Raw genomic sequence first — 15,650 nt, 5'->3', positions numbered from 1 at the left:
CCGGGACAGCAGTGGTCCTTGTGCCGCGTGTATGCGGCTGGTGGGCCCAGGGGGCCTGTACATGCCGCTGGCGGTCCGTGGGAATGGTGGGAGCAGCGCCCGAGGGGCCTGGGGGGTGGGGGTGGGGGGGGGGGTGACTGGCGGTCCGTGGGACCAGGGTGAACGGCTGGCGAGCTCGTAGGGTCTGCGCGTGACCAGATTGTGGTCCGTGGGACCTGTCTGCGGTCCGTGGGACCGGTACATATACTTACGTGTGGCTGGCGAGCCCGGAGGCGTGCGCGTACAGCTTGCGGTCCGTGGGACCGGAGTGAGCAGCTGGCGAGCCCGGAGGCGTGCGCGTACAGCTTGCGGCCGTGGGCCGGAGTGAGCAGCTGGCGAGCCCGGAGGCGTGCGCGTACAGCCTGCGGTCCGTGGGACCGGAGTGAGCAGCTGGCGAGCCCGGAGGCGTGCGCGTACAGCTTGCGGCCGTGGGCCGGAGTGAGCAGCTGGCGAGCCCGGAGGCGTGCGCGTACAGCTTGCGGTCCGTGGGACCGGTGTGAACAGCTGGCGAGCCCGTGGGGTCTGCGCGTGCAGCTGTGCGGTCCGTGGGACCAGTATACTTACGTGCGGCTGGCGAGCCGAGGCGGCGTGCGCGTGCAGCCGACGGCCCGTGGGACCGGTGAGAGCAGCTGGCGAGCCCGTGGGGTCTGCGCGTGCAGCTGTGCGGTCCGTGGGACCAGTACTTACGTGCGGCTGGCGAGCCGAGGCGGCGTGCGCGTGCAGCCGACGGCCCGTGGGACCGGTGAGAGCAGCTGGCGAGCCCGTGGGGTCTGCGCGTGCAGCTGTCCGGTCCGTGGGACCAATACCTACTTACGGCCGGCTGGCGAGCCGAGGCGGCGTGTGCGTGCATCCGACGGTCCGTGGGACCGGTGTGAGCAGCTGGCGAGCCCGTGGGGTCTGCGCGTGCAGCTGTGCGGTCCGTGGGACCAGTACTTACGTGCGGCTGGCGAGCCGAGGCGGCGTGCGCGTGCAGCCGACGGTCCGTGGGACCGGTGTGAGCAGCTGGCGATCCTGTGGGGTCTGCGCGTGCAGCTATCCGGTCCGTGGGACCAATACCTACTTACGGCCGGCTGGCGAGCCGAGGCGGCGTGCGCGTGCAGCCGACGGTCCCTGGGACCGGTGTGAACGGCTGGCGAGCCCGTGGGGTCTGCGCGTACAGCTGGTTGAGATAGTTGCACACAGCAATATGTATAGCGACATATATGCCCGGGGACCAGAGTTGGTCTGTGTTACGCTACGTTGCGCACTACGTTACGCTACGTTTGCTTTTCCAAAACTACGATACCGAATTACGATACGTTATATATATTGCTACGTTACTGAATAACGGCATTTGTTAATAAACGCAGCACATTATTTTATCGTACTACGTTATGCAATATGTCATCATCCACTACCCAGTGGAAACGGTTAGTCTCTAGTAAGCCAAATACTGCGCACAATGATCGCCGGCTTTGCAGCATCGTCGGTGCGGCCGTGCCTACGCGCTACTCGCTAGATGCGCTGGACTTCCGACAGGGAATTCCCTGGGACTCCCCAGTGTGAAGTCCCCGGTGTCGGTCCAGCCGTAAGAAAGACTCACTGGTATTCATATAGCAGGCGTCTCATATCCGTGTAAACGGCCGGAGGTCTGGTGACGATGTGAGTAAACTGAAAAAAATATGTACCTTATACAAATACGGCTGACCTGAAATTGCTGCCGAATCCATTTCGTAGTTCCTACGTTATTCCATTATTTTCCGTACTACGCTACCGAAACATCCCATTTACGCTACGAAACGGAACTGACAGCTACGGGTTACCGAAAATTTCAAACTAACGTAACGTAGGCCGACTCTGCCGGGGACGACTGACCGCGCTACGAGCTGCTCCCTCAGCCCGCCGGTACGACGGTGGTGGTGGCTGGTAACAGCCAGTGCAAGGGGCGTGTATGGGGCTTCTAAACGCGGCGGCTAGCGGGTCCGTAGGATCTAATGTATGCAGCCGGTGGTCCCTGCGAGCTGTGTGTGTGACTGGCGGCCCGTGGGGCCTAATATGCAGGCGGTGGCCCGTGGGAACCGTGTGGCGGCTAGCGGGCCCGTGGAACATAATGTAAGCAGCCGGGGGTCACCCATGTGTGCGACTGGCGGGTCCTTGGAGCCTAATGTATGCAGTCGGCGGCCCGTGGGACCCGTGTGTGCGACAGGCGGGCCCGTGGGCCTAATGTATGCAGCCGGTGACCCGTAAGACCCGTGTGCGGAACTGGCGGGCCCGTGGGGCCTGATGTATGTGTCGGTGGCCCATGGGGCCCGTGCGTGCGGCTGTCGAGCCCGTCGGGCCTAATGAATGTATCCAGAGGCCCGTGGGGCCCTTCTATGCGTCAGGCCGGCCCGTGGGGCCTTGCGCGCGGCCAGTTATCTCTGAGACCCATGCACGCGGCTGCCGGACCCGTGGGGTCTAGCGCATGCGTTTAATAACGACACTGTTCACACCCAGAAAATGTGCCCGGGGACGACTAACCCCGTCTCGGGTGGCTCCCGGCCCGCTAGTACGGCAGTGGTGGCGCGGTATGGCGGCCACTGAGTGCGGCGTGTGTGCCGTTGGGTCTTCTGAAGTGAGGCTGGTAATGGTGGCGTAGCGGACCGGGGCGTCCCGTCGGGCGTCGTCATAACCCGGGACTTACTTGGAGGTGGCTCCATTTCCGGCTGTTGGACGCTGGTATCCTGGTACCCCTCGCCTCACCACAGAGTATCGTCCGTCCACGCCTCACCGCACAGCGTCGTCTCCTCTCGCCCCCACGCGGCGACTGACTGACTGTGCGGCACCGCGGTCGGCCCGCCTCCCCTGTTTGTCACTCTAGGGTGTTATCACTGCCGGCGGCCCGGCCGTGTGTACTTTACCGCCCCGTTCTCCTCTCCCGTCCCCTCCCCGCCCCAGCCTCCAACCCACGATGGCCGCTGCGCCGGTCTCCCGTCCGTTTCCCGCTGGCCAGAACCTCAGTTATCTTTGTGCGATAACTAACCGGTCACTGCTAACGCTGCTGGCCACTGACTGCTGGCCACTGGGTCACTGACCAGCACCGAGCACTGCAGTTGTGAGGGGGACGGGTGCAGGCCATACAACACACACAGAACTGCAACAGAGAACTACTCACATGACACCAGTCAGAGTGGCCAAAACACATGTGCAATGTGCAGGAATCTCAGAAAAGGTATATGTGTGATCTGATCCCACGTAGTTATCCTGATATCGGATCCGATGGGATCCTAGATCCAGGCAAATGGCTCGAGACGGCAGCTGATTTACCCGAGGCGGCTCTCAGACCTGATCCCAAATGACGGCGGGTAAAACAGTGTGTCGTATACAGGTTATCGTCCGCCCGGCACCGGGGAAGGCGGTGAAATACGGCGAGTGGCGATCCAGCCAGTCAGTGTGTGGCCGCCGGTTAACGGTGAACTCCCACGCTGGGCCTGTATTATAGATATATACGACACCTGTTGATGATGTGCACGGAACAGAAGGACCAGGCCTCGACGGCCGACGGTGTGCTCTGGAGCCGGGACCGCAGCTCGGCAGGTCACAGCAGCGGCGGAACAGCGGCGCAGAAACACCCCCCCCCCCTCTGGTGGAGCCAAACTGTACTCAGGTCACCAGGACATTAGTACAAATGATGAGGTAAGCTCCGAAGGTAGCTGTTTTCCAGGACAAAGACTGGACATGTGTAAAATGTATTAGTCAAAGCGCAGCCGATTATCAGTAGCATGGCCAAGTGATAACTAAAATCTAAAAAGCCGTTCCGGAGTCGGAGTCAAGGCAGCTTGATCGACACGGACTCCGACTCCGACTCCCAGTCGGTCGGTAGTCCCAATTACCCCCCTGTACGAAGCAGAGGACACAAAACATGGTGGCGCACACCCGGGCCGTGACGGCGTGCTTCCGTGAACCGAGTCGGACAGACGCGAGGACACTCGCTATGACCGGTGCCGTCAGAGCTCTACACAATTCAGTAGCATCCAGCTGACTATATCCGACCGTTGCACGGTCTTGCCGAATACCAGATTAGCGCGAATTTAATCAAAAACCCGACTTTCGATAAACTATTATTTATACCTATCAATGCACTGAAAGAAAAGTACACCTTGGTAATTTGAATTTGATTATTATACACCGCCATTACACCGAAATCAAGAATATTTATACCCTTGTTCGACGTATATGGAGAATAAAATAATGCTCCGGTGCGAATGTACTCTATCACGAGCGTATTCTTGGGGTTTAATTCAATCCAGTTTAACACTCATGGTGCAATTCTAACTTTTGAGATATTTACCCCTCTAATTGATGGATGGTAAAATTACTACTATAGTGTATTTTCTTCAAGTGGGATAAGAATACCCATCTGATAGCATAAATTTGCACTCTGATTTGTCAGCTGATAATTCAACCCTCATCATGGTGTAAATATGCATCCTTTGTAAAGTGTGTTTCGATGAGGATGGTGTTATTTTATGACAAGGATTTAAAATACCCTAAACATAATAGTTCTGCACCCATATGCTCATTATTTTACGATAGCGTCCACGTGCGGCTCGCGAGCCTTCCGTTTCCGCCATTTTCATTTTTGTGTCTGCTCCGAACCGGAGCCACGGAGACTTCTGGCGCTTGCAAGTGATCTTCTGGCGGTTGAAACAGTGAGATAGGTGCGAGTGTGCTGGTGCGTTCGGTGTGGTGATGACTGACTAGTGCTGGACCCATTTCCGAATAACTTTGAGGGTAAGTTGACTTGATAATGTTTCGATGTAGCAGTTGATGAAATTGATTTGCTGCTGTCTGTATGCACGTCACTCACTTAGCTGTTTGTGTCAATACGTGGCATTCTGATTAGTGATTCCAGAAGCTCAAATTGACCCTTGCAGTTTGTTCTCAAGGGCAAATTGAGAAATCAGTTAAGTACCTACTGAGGTTTTTAACTGTAACTTCATCAAATGTTCAATGTGTCGATTGATCAATATATGTTTAGGTATGTTTAGTAATTTTATTTCTCTACGTTTTACAAAAGTACTAGAATCTTGGCCTGGAAAAGTTGCTAATTTATTTTGTGTATTACTTTCAGGTTTGGGGTGACCTGGCTCTCGTCGTGGGTCACGCCGGCGAGAATGGCATTAGGACAAAGTCACCTCAATGACGCGACAGGCGTGCTACACCGCACAACTCCTGCCTCCGGAGGGCGCCACACCCGTTGAAGGTGAGTTTTAAACCACCATTAATGATGACTGACGACAATTGTCCGTCTGTCCGTCTGTCCGTCTGTCCGTCTGTCCGTCTGTCCGTCCGTCCGTCCGTCTGTCCGTCCGTCCGTCCGTCCGTCTCGCCTGTCTCATCCATGGGCTCCGCCACCGGGGGGAGGGGGGAGGGACGGGGGACGTGTCCCCCCCAATATTTTACATTTGTCTGTTTCGTCTGTCTCGTCTGTCGGTCCGTCCGTCCATGACATACAATATCGTTCTGTAATTAAATGTTACAGTGCTTACTAGTTATATCTTTCAGTTTTCACGGACAGACATACAATATCGTTCTTTGCCTTATGATTACAGTGCTTAACCCGCGCACCGACGGGGGAGCCCCCCCCCCCTCAGGTTTTGTCAGATAGCATAAAAAAGGCGGCGCATAGCGCCGCCAGATTTGGCACGACTGTTGATACATCCATTTCGTAGGGGAGAGTGGGGCACATTCGTGCATGGGGCACATTCGTTTTCAGCAGTTTATGGGAACACGAGTGACTGCACGAGCTCAAGGTAAATTATGGAAATATGTCTATCATTGCCGCCCTTCGTTCACCGTAGAAGACAACACTGTACCTGCTGTCATGCTTGATAAAAACGCAAATTTGTAACATTCGTGAGCTTTCCAAACTTTTCTCATATCATCCATTTTCGTGATCCTGACTCGGAAATGTGGTTCAGCTTTTCAAAATTGGGGGTGAAGAAGCTCATTCTATTCACGGAACTGCTGCAAACTTGTTTGTTGAAAAAGTGTCATTTTTTTCAAAAAGAAATTTTGAAATATATTACTAATAACGTTGTGGGGCAGGTTCGTGTACGCACTGCCTGGGGGCACATTCGTGCATGTTTTTTTTTAGTTTTTGCGATTTATGACTTTATCTGTAGTAGGTTTCTCTAATGACGTTCGCCTGACTCAGTCTCGACTGCTTGCGACGTCGTGACGAGCAATTCACGCGAACTTGGCGAGGTCACGGAGGCCGGCAGTTGGCACATTCTTGTTGGCCAGCCCATTCTTTCTACATATGTTGTGCAATGCATTCTTGTCGAAAGGAATCAAGTGAAATGACCCCCTGCCAATTTCCTTTGGTAAATTTCTGGTAATGCCCGGTAATTTCTCGAACTTTGCAGGGTGAACGGAAGTGCCCCACCTCTTGAACGAATGTGCCCCATAGGTGGGGCAGTTTCGTGCAAATGTTCAGAGTTCTTAAAAGTCATTTTTTCTAATGGAAGCAATAATTTTAGAGGATAACTTTTAAAGAGGAAAACTATCTGCAATAGTTCCTTTCCATACTACAATCAACAATTTTGCCATTGCACTAACCAAAGAACAGATATATGGGTTTATCCATTTTTTGCACGAATGTGCCCCACTCTCCCCTACACACTCTGGAAATTTTTAGCTCATATCTTAAAAAAGTCAAGCCACCAGGCCACGTTAAGTGACCTCACCTCGAAACACAATCTTCGAAGTTTGCTATCTCGTTGTTGAAAGCAGATCTTGAAACTCACAGAAATAATTTTGGTGATGAGCACCTACAACTCGTATATCTCAGAATTGCATATCGATGACCTACGAATAGGTCATTTTTTACCTGCCCATTATAAGTCAATGGAATAAATTTCAAGTCATTCTTATGTCCATCAGATTCCTTTTTTATACGACTTTTTAGCTCTTCTGTTCATGAGCTACGGAGTCGTTTGTTGAATGTTGTCGGTCTTTTTACGTTTACTCGCATAATTTGACCTTCGATGACCTCTGATGACGTCATTTTGAACCCTAACGAAAAATGACCGAAGTACTTTTTTCATAGACCTTCTTACGAGCTTTCGAATGTCGTTTGCCGCTTCTCGCGAAGTTACTTAGTTCTTGAGATCTTTGGGGGGCGGTCATCCACCCTCTCGTCGCTTCTAAGTTGGCTCAGAACCCCTTCGGTGCGCGGGTTAATAGATTCATCTGTCAATTCTTAAGGATCGACATTCAAAACTGCTATTTTCTTAAAGATTACAGTGTTTAATATTTCTTTACATCCTTCAATTTACATCGATGGGCGGATGGACGGACGGATGGACGGCCTGACATACAAAGTCGTTCTTAACTTAAAGATTGCAGTGGTTAATAGTTCTTTTTATCTTTCAATCTTGGTAGATGACGACCTGGCGGCCACCTTGGTGATCGGTGGCGGCACGACGATTTCGGAGCTGCAGGATGGACGCAACTCTGTGTCCGTTCACCCAGAAACCCAGTGCCTGGTCAGCTATGTGAAATATCGTCTCCCAAGCAGTGAGATGAAGATGCTGGCTGCCTTCGCTGCGGCGCACGCTGTGCTATATTTGCCTTTTAGAGGGCCCAGCATGATCCTTTTTGAGGTCTTATATGCACGGGTTATGAAGTTCGCGATTCCTCTCAGTGCGGCCGAGAATGCCATCCTTCGTATAATCCACTGTTGCCGATTCAGAGGCACCAGTGCAGTGGTCGGGTGACCGAGCAGGGCCCTGTTTCACGGCACGGCACTACTGTGCGCTACTAGTATCGCGGTATTGAGTTTCCATAGAAACATCTACAAACTTTTTTTTTCATTGGAGTCTTTTTATTGTGCTATTTAACAGAAAGTACAAGCTCACATGCATAAACACATTAACCACATGTTGGACGCTCCAACATTGAGAGCGTTCGAGTATGTGGATGTTTCCAATAGGAACTCAGCACCGCGATACACGTAACGCACTGTAGTGTCGTGCCGTGAAACATCTTCAGTACCTATAGGCACTGAAGATGATGTGAGTTGAGAAGGCCTCAGTCAGTTTTTTTAACGGAGTTTTTGTTGTCAGTGCTTTCCTAGTTCGTACACCTGGACCTGTGCTTTGATTTCAGAGACCGTACGTTTGGTGTCGATACTCGTTACACGAAGAAATGCTCAGTTGTTTTTAAAGTACATGATGAAACGTGACTTAGTGACCTGATGAACTGTGCTGTGAATAAAATGTGATTTGTGCAGCTTGTGATATCCTCAGGGAAGTCAGTGTTGGGAGGAACCAATCTGTAGCAACCTGTGATCTGTCGTTTCAAGTTATTTTAAATAAACAACACGTTGGAGAGATGCACCATAGTTGACTTTATCGAAAGTGCTCAGAAGACGACAGTAGATACAATCACGCTGGGGGATAGTTATGGCTGGCGATGTATATTTACCCAGTCGTATTTTTACTCCCTCTGGAAAAGAACATACAATTATTATCGTTTACTTTTGTTTTGTATGCGGATTATAACGTGAGCTATTTTTACATCTTGACTTAAATTTTACACATTCAGCTTCGCAGCCCGCTGGTATTTCTACACCATGTCGCAAGGCGTAGAAATTGTTTTGGCTTAAATTGCACTGTGGCGTAAAATTATCATCGTAAATTACATGCTTAATTCTTCCTAACGCCCCTTTACACCCTTTACCTAGGGGTGTAAAATGAATTGATTTGGGGTGGAGATTTGTGTACCGTACTTTTATTCCGCAACGGGTGTAGTTTTAAGCTTACGAGGATATATTACTTACTACCGGGTGGCAGAATTAATCTCCAATTGTCCATGCAAACATCTTTTACTCTGGCATAAAATGAAGTTAAAAGGGGTGGAGATTTGTGTACCGTAATAATATTCCAATTTCAGGTGTAGTTTTTCTTTCAGTGTGGGTAGGAAATTGTCTGAAGTTATCGGATAGAACCTTATTTTTAAGCCACTTTATCATTTGAGGACTTTTATCCCTGCCGAAAGTAGACCCACGCTCCGGTTCCTGAAATCGGGCTATGGTACTGAGAAATATGTCCAGTTTTCAATGTAAATTTTACGGAAGCTTCGAGAAGATATATGAGAAAATAGCATATCACCGGATAGCACAATTCATGATGAAGCTGTTTCTGCTATCATGGTAGCTTTTCAATGAATGATTTCTGAGTTTAATGAGTTAGAACAGGAGCCCTGCATGTGTATCGTTCTCACAATAGTATTTAATAAAGAAGTTGGAAAATGTCAAAATGGATAAAAATGGATATGACGAATAGGGCATGGCTGAACTCTCCGCACATTTCTGAACATAAGCGAGCAAGTTTCAGCTGCCAGTTTTTGCCTATTTGCCGTCAACTCAGCTTTGAACATGTCTAGTCGGCCGCCCGGCGTGACCTGACCAAGGTCGGGGGCGGCGCGGCCGGACAGGCTCCAGCCTAATAAACTATCTCAATAACACGGAATCGTGATTTCATGCACTCCTTGCAAGGTCCGATGCTTCACTTTTGCATTATTGGCCTTACGTGACGTCATTTATGACGTCACTAGGGTAATAAGAGTTTTCCGTCAATAACTCCTGATCAAATTGAGCTAGCGAGTCGGGAAAGCCACCAATGGACTCAGGAAGACCTGCCGAATCGAATGATATGCAACATGACCTCCTTCGACCAACTTCGTGATCTGGGGGGCTCTAACCTGACCTTGACCCGAGGTCAACACCTTAAGTTGACTTCAGCCGAACAAAAAGTATACCATTCGACGCACCTGAGCGAGGCGAACACGATGATGCCAAAATTGCGGCTCTGCGGCATTTTTTTCAAACGAATCCGTGCCTTGGGCCACTTAACCTGAACTCAGAGGTCACAGGTTAACCTGAGACCTTAAAATCGGATACCAGTTGCTGCGTCTCGTAACGGCACACACGCTCGTTTTTTTCGGCGAGGCTCTAGCTTCATCAGGGGCGAAACAGCGACGGGGGTCGTACCCCCCCCCCTTCGGCTGGTGAAAGGGGGGGGGGGTATTTTGAAAACCAATAGGTCTGGCGAGGGGTAAATGTCAGTTTTGGAACCAGAGAACCATTTTCAGTGGATCCGAGCGGCGCTGGGATTAAATTCGCGCTAAACTGGTGTTCGGCCACACTGTGCGTTGGATAGCCGGCTACATCATACCCAAGGTTACATTATCCACAATACCCGACCGGTAATTACCCACTACATCGCATCACTTCATCCAATTACCCAAAATACTCGCCCGGTAACTAATTGCCCTAGGCTACAGATGGTACAGCTGAAGCGTCTCCTCTCGTGTATATAATAGACATTGTGTTTGACGTCTCGAGTCTCGGCGTGCGCCGCGCTCCGCCGGTGGAGAGCGGGGCAGCTGACGGACCAATCAGCTGACGGACCAATCAGCTGCCGGATCAACCAGCTGACGGACCAATCAGCTGACTGACCAATCAGCTGACGGATCAATCAGCTGACTGACCAATCAGCTGACGGACCAACCAGCTGACAGACCAATCAGCTGACGGACCAATCAGCTGACTGACCGATGGTCAGCTGATTGACCAATGGTCCCCGCCCCGGTCCGGGTGACGGCCGCCGGCCGGGACCGGAGCGGGCGGGCGCGGCGCGGCCGGCCGCCGTCTGAACTGGCACCGCGTGTATACTGCCAGCTCGGACGGCAGCTAGCCAGTAGTCGAGTAGAGCTGTCCGTGTGGGACGTGTCACAACACGCTCAGCACGGCGCTCAGCACCGCCGAGCCGAGGTGCAGCCAGACCCGGGGGGAGCGGTCACGTGACCGAGCCGTCCGACTCCACCGGGGGGACGGTCACGTGACCGAGGCCGGCCGTGCCGCCGGGACCAGGCGCGGTGAACCGAGTCGGACGGTCAGAGACGTGTGTTCTACATACAGAATAGCGTAATGCCACGATCGGTAGTCTCTCCAGCACATCACTTTTCACTGTCCAATAACCCACAATACCCACCCGGCAATTACCCACTACATCACATCTCACTGTCCAGTTACCCACAATACCCACCCGGTAATTACCCACTACATCACTTTTCACTGTCCAATTACCCACAATACCCACCCGGTAATTACCCACTACATCACATCCGTGTGCTATTACTACATCTACACTACTACTACTACAACTACATGACTACACTAGAGCGGACACGGGGGCCGTGTGCCGGCTGACCGGCGCCGCTCTCAGTGCCGGCTGGTGCAGCACACACGGCAGCAGTCAGCTGGCGGCCCCGGCCGACTGGCTCGGCCTCTCTGCAGTCAGCTCATCACTGCATGCACGGTCGGTACTGGTAGTGCAGCGCATCAATCATCACCAGTAGTACACTATGACCCAACCGCCTTGCCGGCTCTTCAGCTGGAGTCCTCAACTCTCCTCCGAATCCTCCTCCGAATCCTACTCCGAATCCTTCTCCGAATCCTACTCCGAATCCTCCTCCGAATCCTTCTCCGAATCCTCCTCCGAATCCTTCCACTTCTCCACTTCGACCCCATCGCCTCCCTGGCTCCTCAGCTGACGGTACAGCTCCCCTGTGGACAGAGCAGAGACACGTCTGAGGTGGACACGTCACACACAGACAGACACACAGACAGCGGTACAGCCATGTCCACACACCGCCGGCCAGTGACGTCACACACAGGTCAGACGGCTGACGTGACGTCACCGTCGGCCGTGGTGGCCGTGACGCGTCACGTCACCGTCCGTGACGTGGCCTGCGGCGGTGGTCGAGTGTGTGTGTCTGAGAGGCCGGTGGCGCCGTGCAGCGTCTGTTGTGAGGGACTGACTGGTCAGAGGCGCGGCGCGCGGCGCCCTCTCACCTACCGGGGACCCAGAGACTGATGGTACGGGGCCGGCCATTACTGTCCCGGCCCAGGTCCGCCTCCTTCAGGGCGGTCAGCACGGCCCGGGTGGTGTCTGCCGTGCAGTGAAGGTACAGAGCCCACAGCTCCCGACACGACTTGACCAGTCTGTAACAGAGCAGAGCAGCAGAGCCGTCACACACAAACACAGCGGCACCAGCCGGCCGGACATACGAGTCAGTGTCAGTGTCAGTAGTTCAGTGTCGGTGTGTTGGTGTCAGTGACAATGTGTCGGTGTCAATGTGTCGGTGTCAGTGTGTCAGTGTCAGTGTGTCAGTGTCAATGCGTCAAGTTCAATGTGTCGGTGTCAGTGTGTTAATGTCAGTGTGCAAGTGTCAGTGCGTCAGTGTCAGTTTGCCAGTGTCAGTGTGTCAATCATCAAAATCAATGTGCAAGTGTCAGTGCGTCAGTGTCAGTGTGTCAGTGTGTTAGTGTCAGTGTTAGTATGTCAATGTGCCTGTGTCAGAGTGTCAGTCATTGTGTCAGAACCGGTGTCAGTCAGTGAATCAGTGTCAGTGAGTCAGAGTTAATATGTTGGTGTCAGTGTCGGTGTGTTGGTGTCAGTGCGTCACTACCAGTGTGTCAGTGTCAGTGTGTCACTGTGTCAGTGTGTCAGTGTTGGTGTGTCAGTGTGTCAGTGTCACTGTGTCAGCGTCAGTGTGTCAGTGTCAGTGTGTCAGTGTCAGTGTGTCACTGTGTCAGTGTCAGTGTCTGACAGGACACCCCTCGCCAGTGTCTGCTGACTGACCTGGTGTACGCTGCTGCTGTGAAGGCCGTCTCTGCCGGCCGCTGGAGGTCCCCCAGTGTAAGCCACCGCAGCTCGGGGCAGCCGCTGAGAATGTCCAGCACGGTGTCAGGGACGCCGCCGGACAGGGTGAGATCCCGCAGCTCAGGGCACCTGGTGAGTGGCTCCAGGCTCACGGTGTCAGGGACGCCGCCGGACAGGGTGATAACCCACAGCTCAGGGCACCTGGTGAGGGTCTCCAGGCTGCCGGCCGTGAGATCAGGACAGTCTGGAAAACACACAGACACACATACAGACAGGATCAGTCGGCAGGAATATATGTAAATATACGGAAAAAACAAAACAGCTATGAATTCGCATGGTTTTATGGACACCGTAAGCCTTGGTGTAACAGTGGTTCTATATGATATGCCATATAAACATGAATGAATGTGATAACATGAATGAATGAACATGATAACATGAATGTTCATGTTATCTATGGATATGCATTGAATTCAGCCAATGCATTGAAGTGCACCAAACACTGCATTTCAATCGCAATATGTAGGTATGCTCAACTAACTATGAGCGAATATGTCACTGATTGTACAGTCCTCCTCAGAGGCAGAGGCGGATCCAGCTCAGAGTTTTTTTTTTGGGGGGGGGGCAAACCATAGAAATTTATCGATTCTTTCCATGCATCGTCCATAGGCGTAATGTTAAAATCATGCCGTTGGGGGGAGGGGGCAAATGCCCATTTTGCCCCCCCCCCTGGATCCGCCACTGCTCGGAGGAGCTCAGTTGGCTTCATTATTTCACAAAGCACATTGGCTATGTATCACACCTGTCTCCATGAGGTCCGACAACGGCACACCGTTACTCGGTGTCCGCCATTCGCTGAGCTCGTATATCAGCGGTCTGTCCGTGCTGCCGCTGCTCACCGTATATATCCAGTACTGTGACCGTACGTCCCAGGTCAGCCAGGTGACTGATGGTGTCGGCGGCAGCCACCCCCTGGAGCGACACTGACAGACCATCATTCCCGTACCGTCCCGGCCAGCTCGGCTCCGTCACCTCCAGCCCTGTCGGACAGAGCTGTGTCAGCTGACTGCAGTCGGACAGAGCTGCCGCCAGCTCCCCGCTGCAACACTGACACCGGAGTGTCAGACACTGACACAGCCTACACTGACACAGCCGAGCGGCCGCACAGCAATTTTTAGCACCAACAGTCATATGTAGAATGTGAATATGAACATAATAAGTAAATGCGATAAGTATATGCGTAATACAATAGTCTATGAAACTACTTATACTACTCTCATTGGTTGCACTATGTCTATAATCATTCCTCATTGGAATACGTGCTCACTAATTGTAGCAATGCCTGCATTTCCGTGCTGGCCGCCTTCGATCGTGGCGCCACCTATACTCTGTATAACCGCCGCGCCAGGGCCGCGGCCAGTCGGGGCCAGTCAGTCTCGTCAGGGTGCTCAGACTCGTCGTCAGCGAGCTATCTATGTAGTCAGTCAGTGTCAGTCGTCGATTAATACTCAATACGCTTGTTCGGAAATTTGCTGCTTGTGACAATGCAACTATCGCTAGTACCTCAACTTTTAAATCACCCCGTGACGTTACACTAATATTCCACGCATATGCCACAAGGTTGAACACTATCGAAGGGCGTGCATTGAACCCCTTCCCCTTCTCACCACAATACGAGTAATATACCTACACGATTAACGATGAGACTTGCTAGTTGAGGCTGATCAGTTCGTCCATATGCCGTCTTCGCTGACCATTTGCATATACCGTCATTACATGTGTGATCTGCGGTATCTCACCTCTGACATTGAGGAATACGAGGCCCTCCGGCAGCTGCCCCCTCAGTCGCGGGAGGTCGGCGGGGGTGACTGACAGCCACCGCAGCTCAGGGCACCTGGTGAGGGGCTCCAGGCTCACGGCGTCAGGGACGCCGCCGGACAGGGTGAGCCACTCCAGCTTAGGGCACCTGGTGAGGGGCTCCAGGCTGCCGGCCATGAGATCAGGACAGTCTAGAAAACACACAGACACACATACAGACATGATCAGCCGACTGGAATACATGTCGATATATGAAAAAAACGAAACAGCTATGAATTCGCATGGTTTTACGGACACAGCAGACAAGGCGTATAAGCATATTATGTACAATGGGTTCAGACAACGATTGTATTGAATATTCCAATACAATCGTTATGTGTATGCCTAACAAACTCTGAACGAATAGGTCATTGGTTGAACAGTCCTCCTCCATAGGAGCTCATTTGGCTTCATTATATCGCAAAACACATTGGCTATGTATCACACCTGTCTCCATGAGGTGCGACAACGGCACACCGTTACTCGGTGTCCGCCATTCGCTGAGCTCGTATATCAGCGGTCTGTCCGTGCTGCCGCTGCTCACCGTATATCTCCAGTAGTGTGACCGTCCGTCCCAGGTCAGCCAGGTGACTGATGGTGTCGGCAGCCACCCCCTGGAGCGACACTGACAGATCATCATCCCTGTACCATTTCGGCCACCTCGGCTCCATCACCTCCGGCCCTGTCGGACAGAGCTGTGTCAGCGGACTGCAGTCGGACAGAGCTGCCGCCAGCTCCCCGCTGCACCACTGACACCAGAGTGTCAGACACTAACACAGCCTACACTGACATAGCCGAGCGGCCGCACAACAATTTTTTAGCACCAGCACAGCAGTCATATGTAGAATGTGAATATATTAACATAATACGTATATGCGATAAGTATATGCATAATACAGTAGTCTATGAAACTACCTATACGACTCCTATTGGTTGCACTATGTCTATAATCATCCCTCTTGTTTGTTTGTTTGTTTGTTTTGTTGGGTTAGGCCCTTTCGGTCGACAAGACCATTGCAGAGCCGGAAGGATGATAGGATTTAGGGGGAGACATTGGTC

The 15,650-nt window shown here is 52.2% G+C and overlaps 1 protein-coding gene across 1 annotated transcript; it reads right to left on the bottom strand.

Annotated features, from left to right (window-relative positions):
* Window positions 1–11,264: 11,264 nt before the first annotated feature.
* Window positions 11,265–15,269, bottom strand: LOC122383334. The gene is made up of 6 exons (XM_043369645.1): window positions 15,136–15,269; window positions 14,534–14,743; window positions 13,634–13,774; window positions 12,714–12,978; window positions 11,928–12,073; window positions 11,265–11,635 (listed from the first exon to the last, which is right to left on the bottom strand). Exons 1-6 carry the CDS (start codon window positions 15,260–15,262, stop codon window positions 11,526–11,528), a joined length of 999 nt encoding a protein of 332 aa, XP_043225580.1. The 5' UTR covers window positions 15,263–15,269; the 3' UTR covers window positions 11,265–11,525.
* Between the last annotated feature and the right edge of the window lie 381 nt (window positions 15,270–15,650).

The sequence above is a fragment of the Amphibalanus amphitrite genome, unplaced genomic scaffold (assembly GCF_019059575.1).
Source record: "Amphibalanus amphitrite isolate SeventyFive unplaced genomic scaffold, NRLGWU_Aamphi_draft 000161F_arrow, whole genome shotgun sequence".
Classification (NCBI taxonomy): Eukaryota; Metazoa; Arthropoda; class Thecostraca; order Balanomorpha; family Balanidae; genus Amphibalanus; species Amphibalanus amphitrite.
This window is presented reverse-complemented; position numbering and strand designations above follow the sequence as displayed.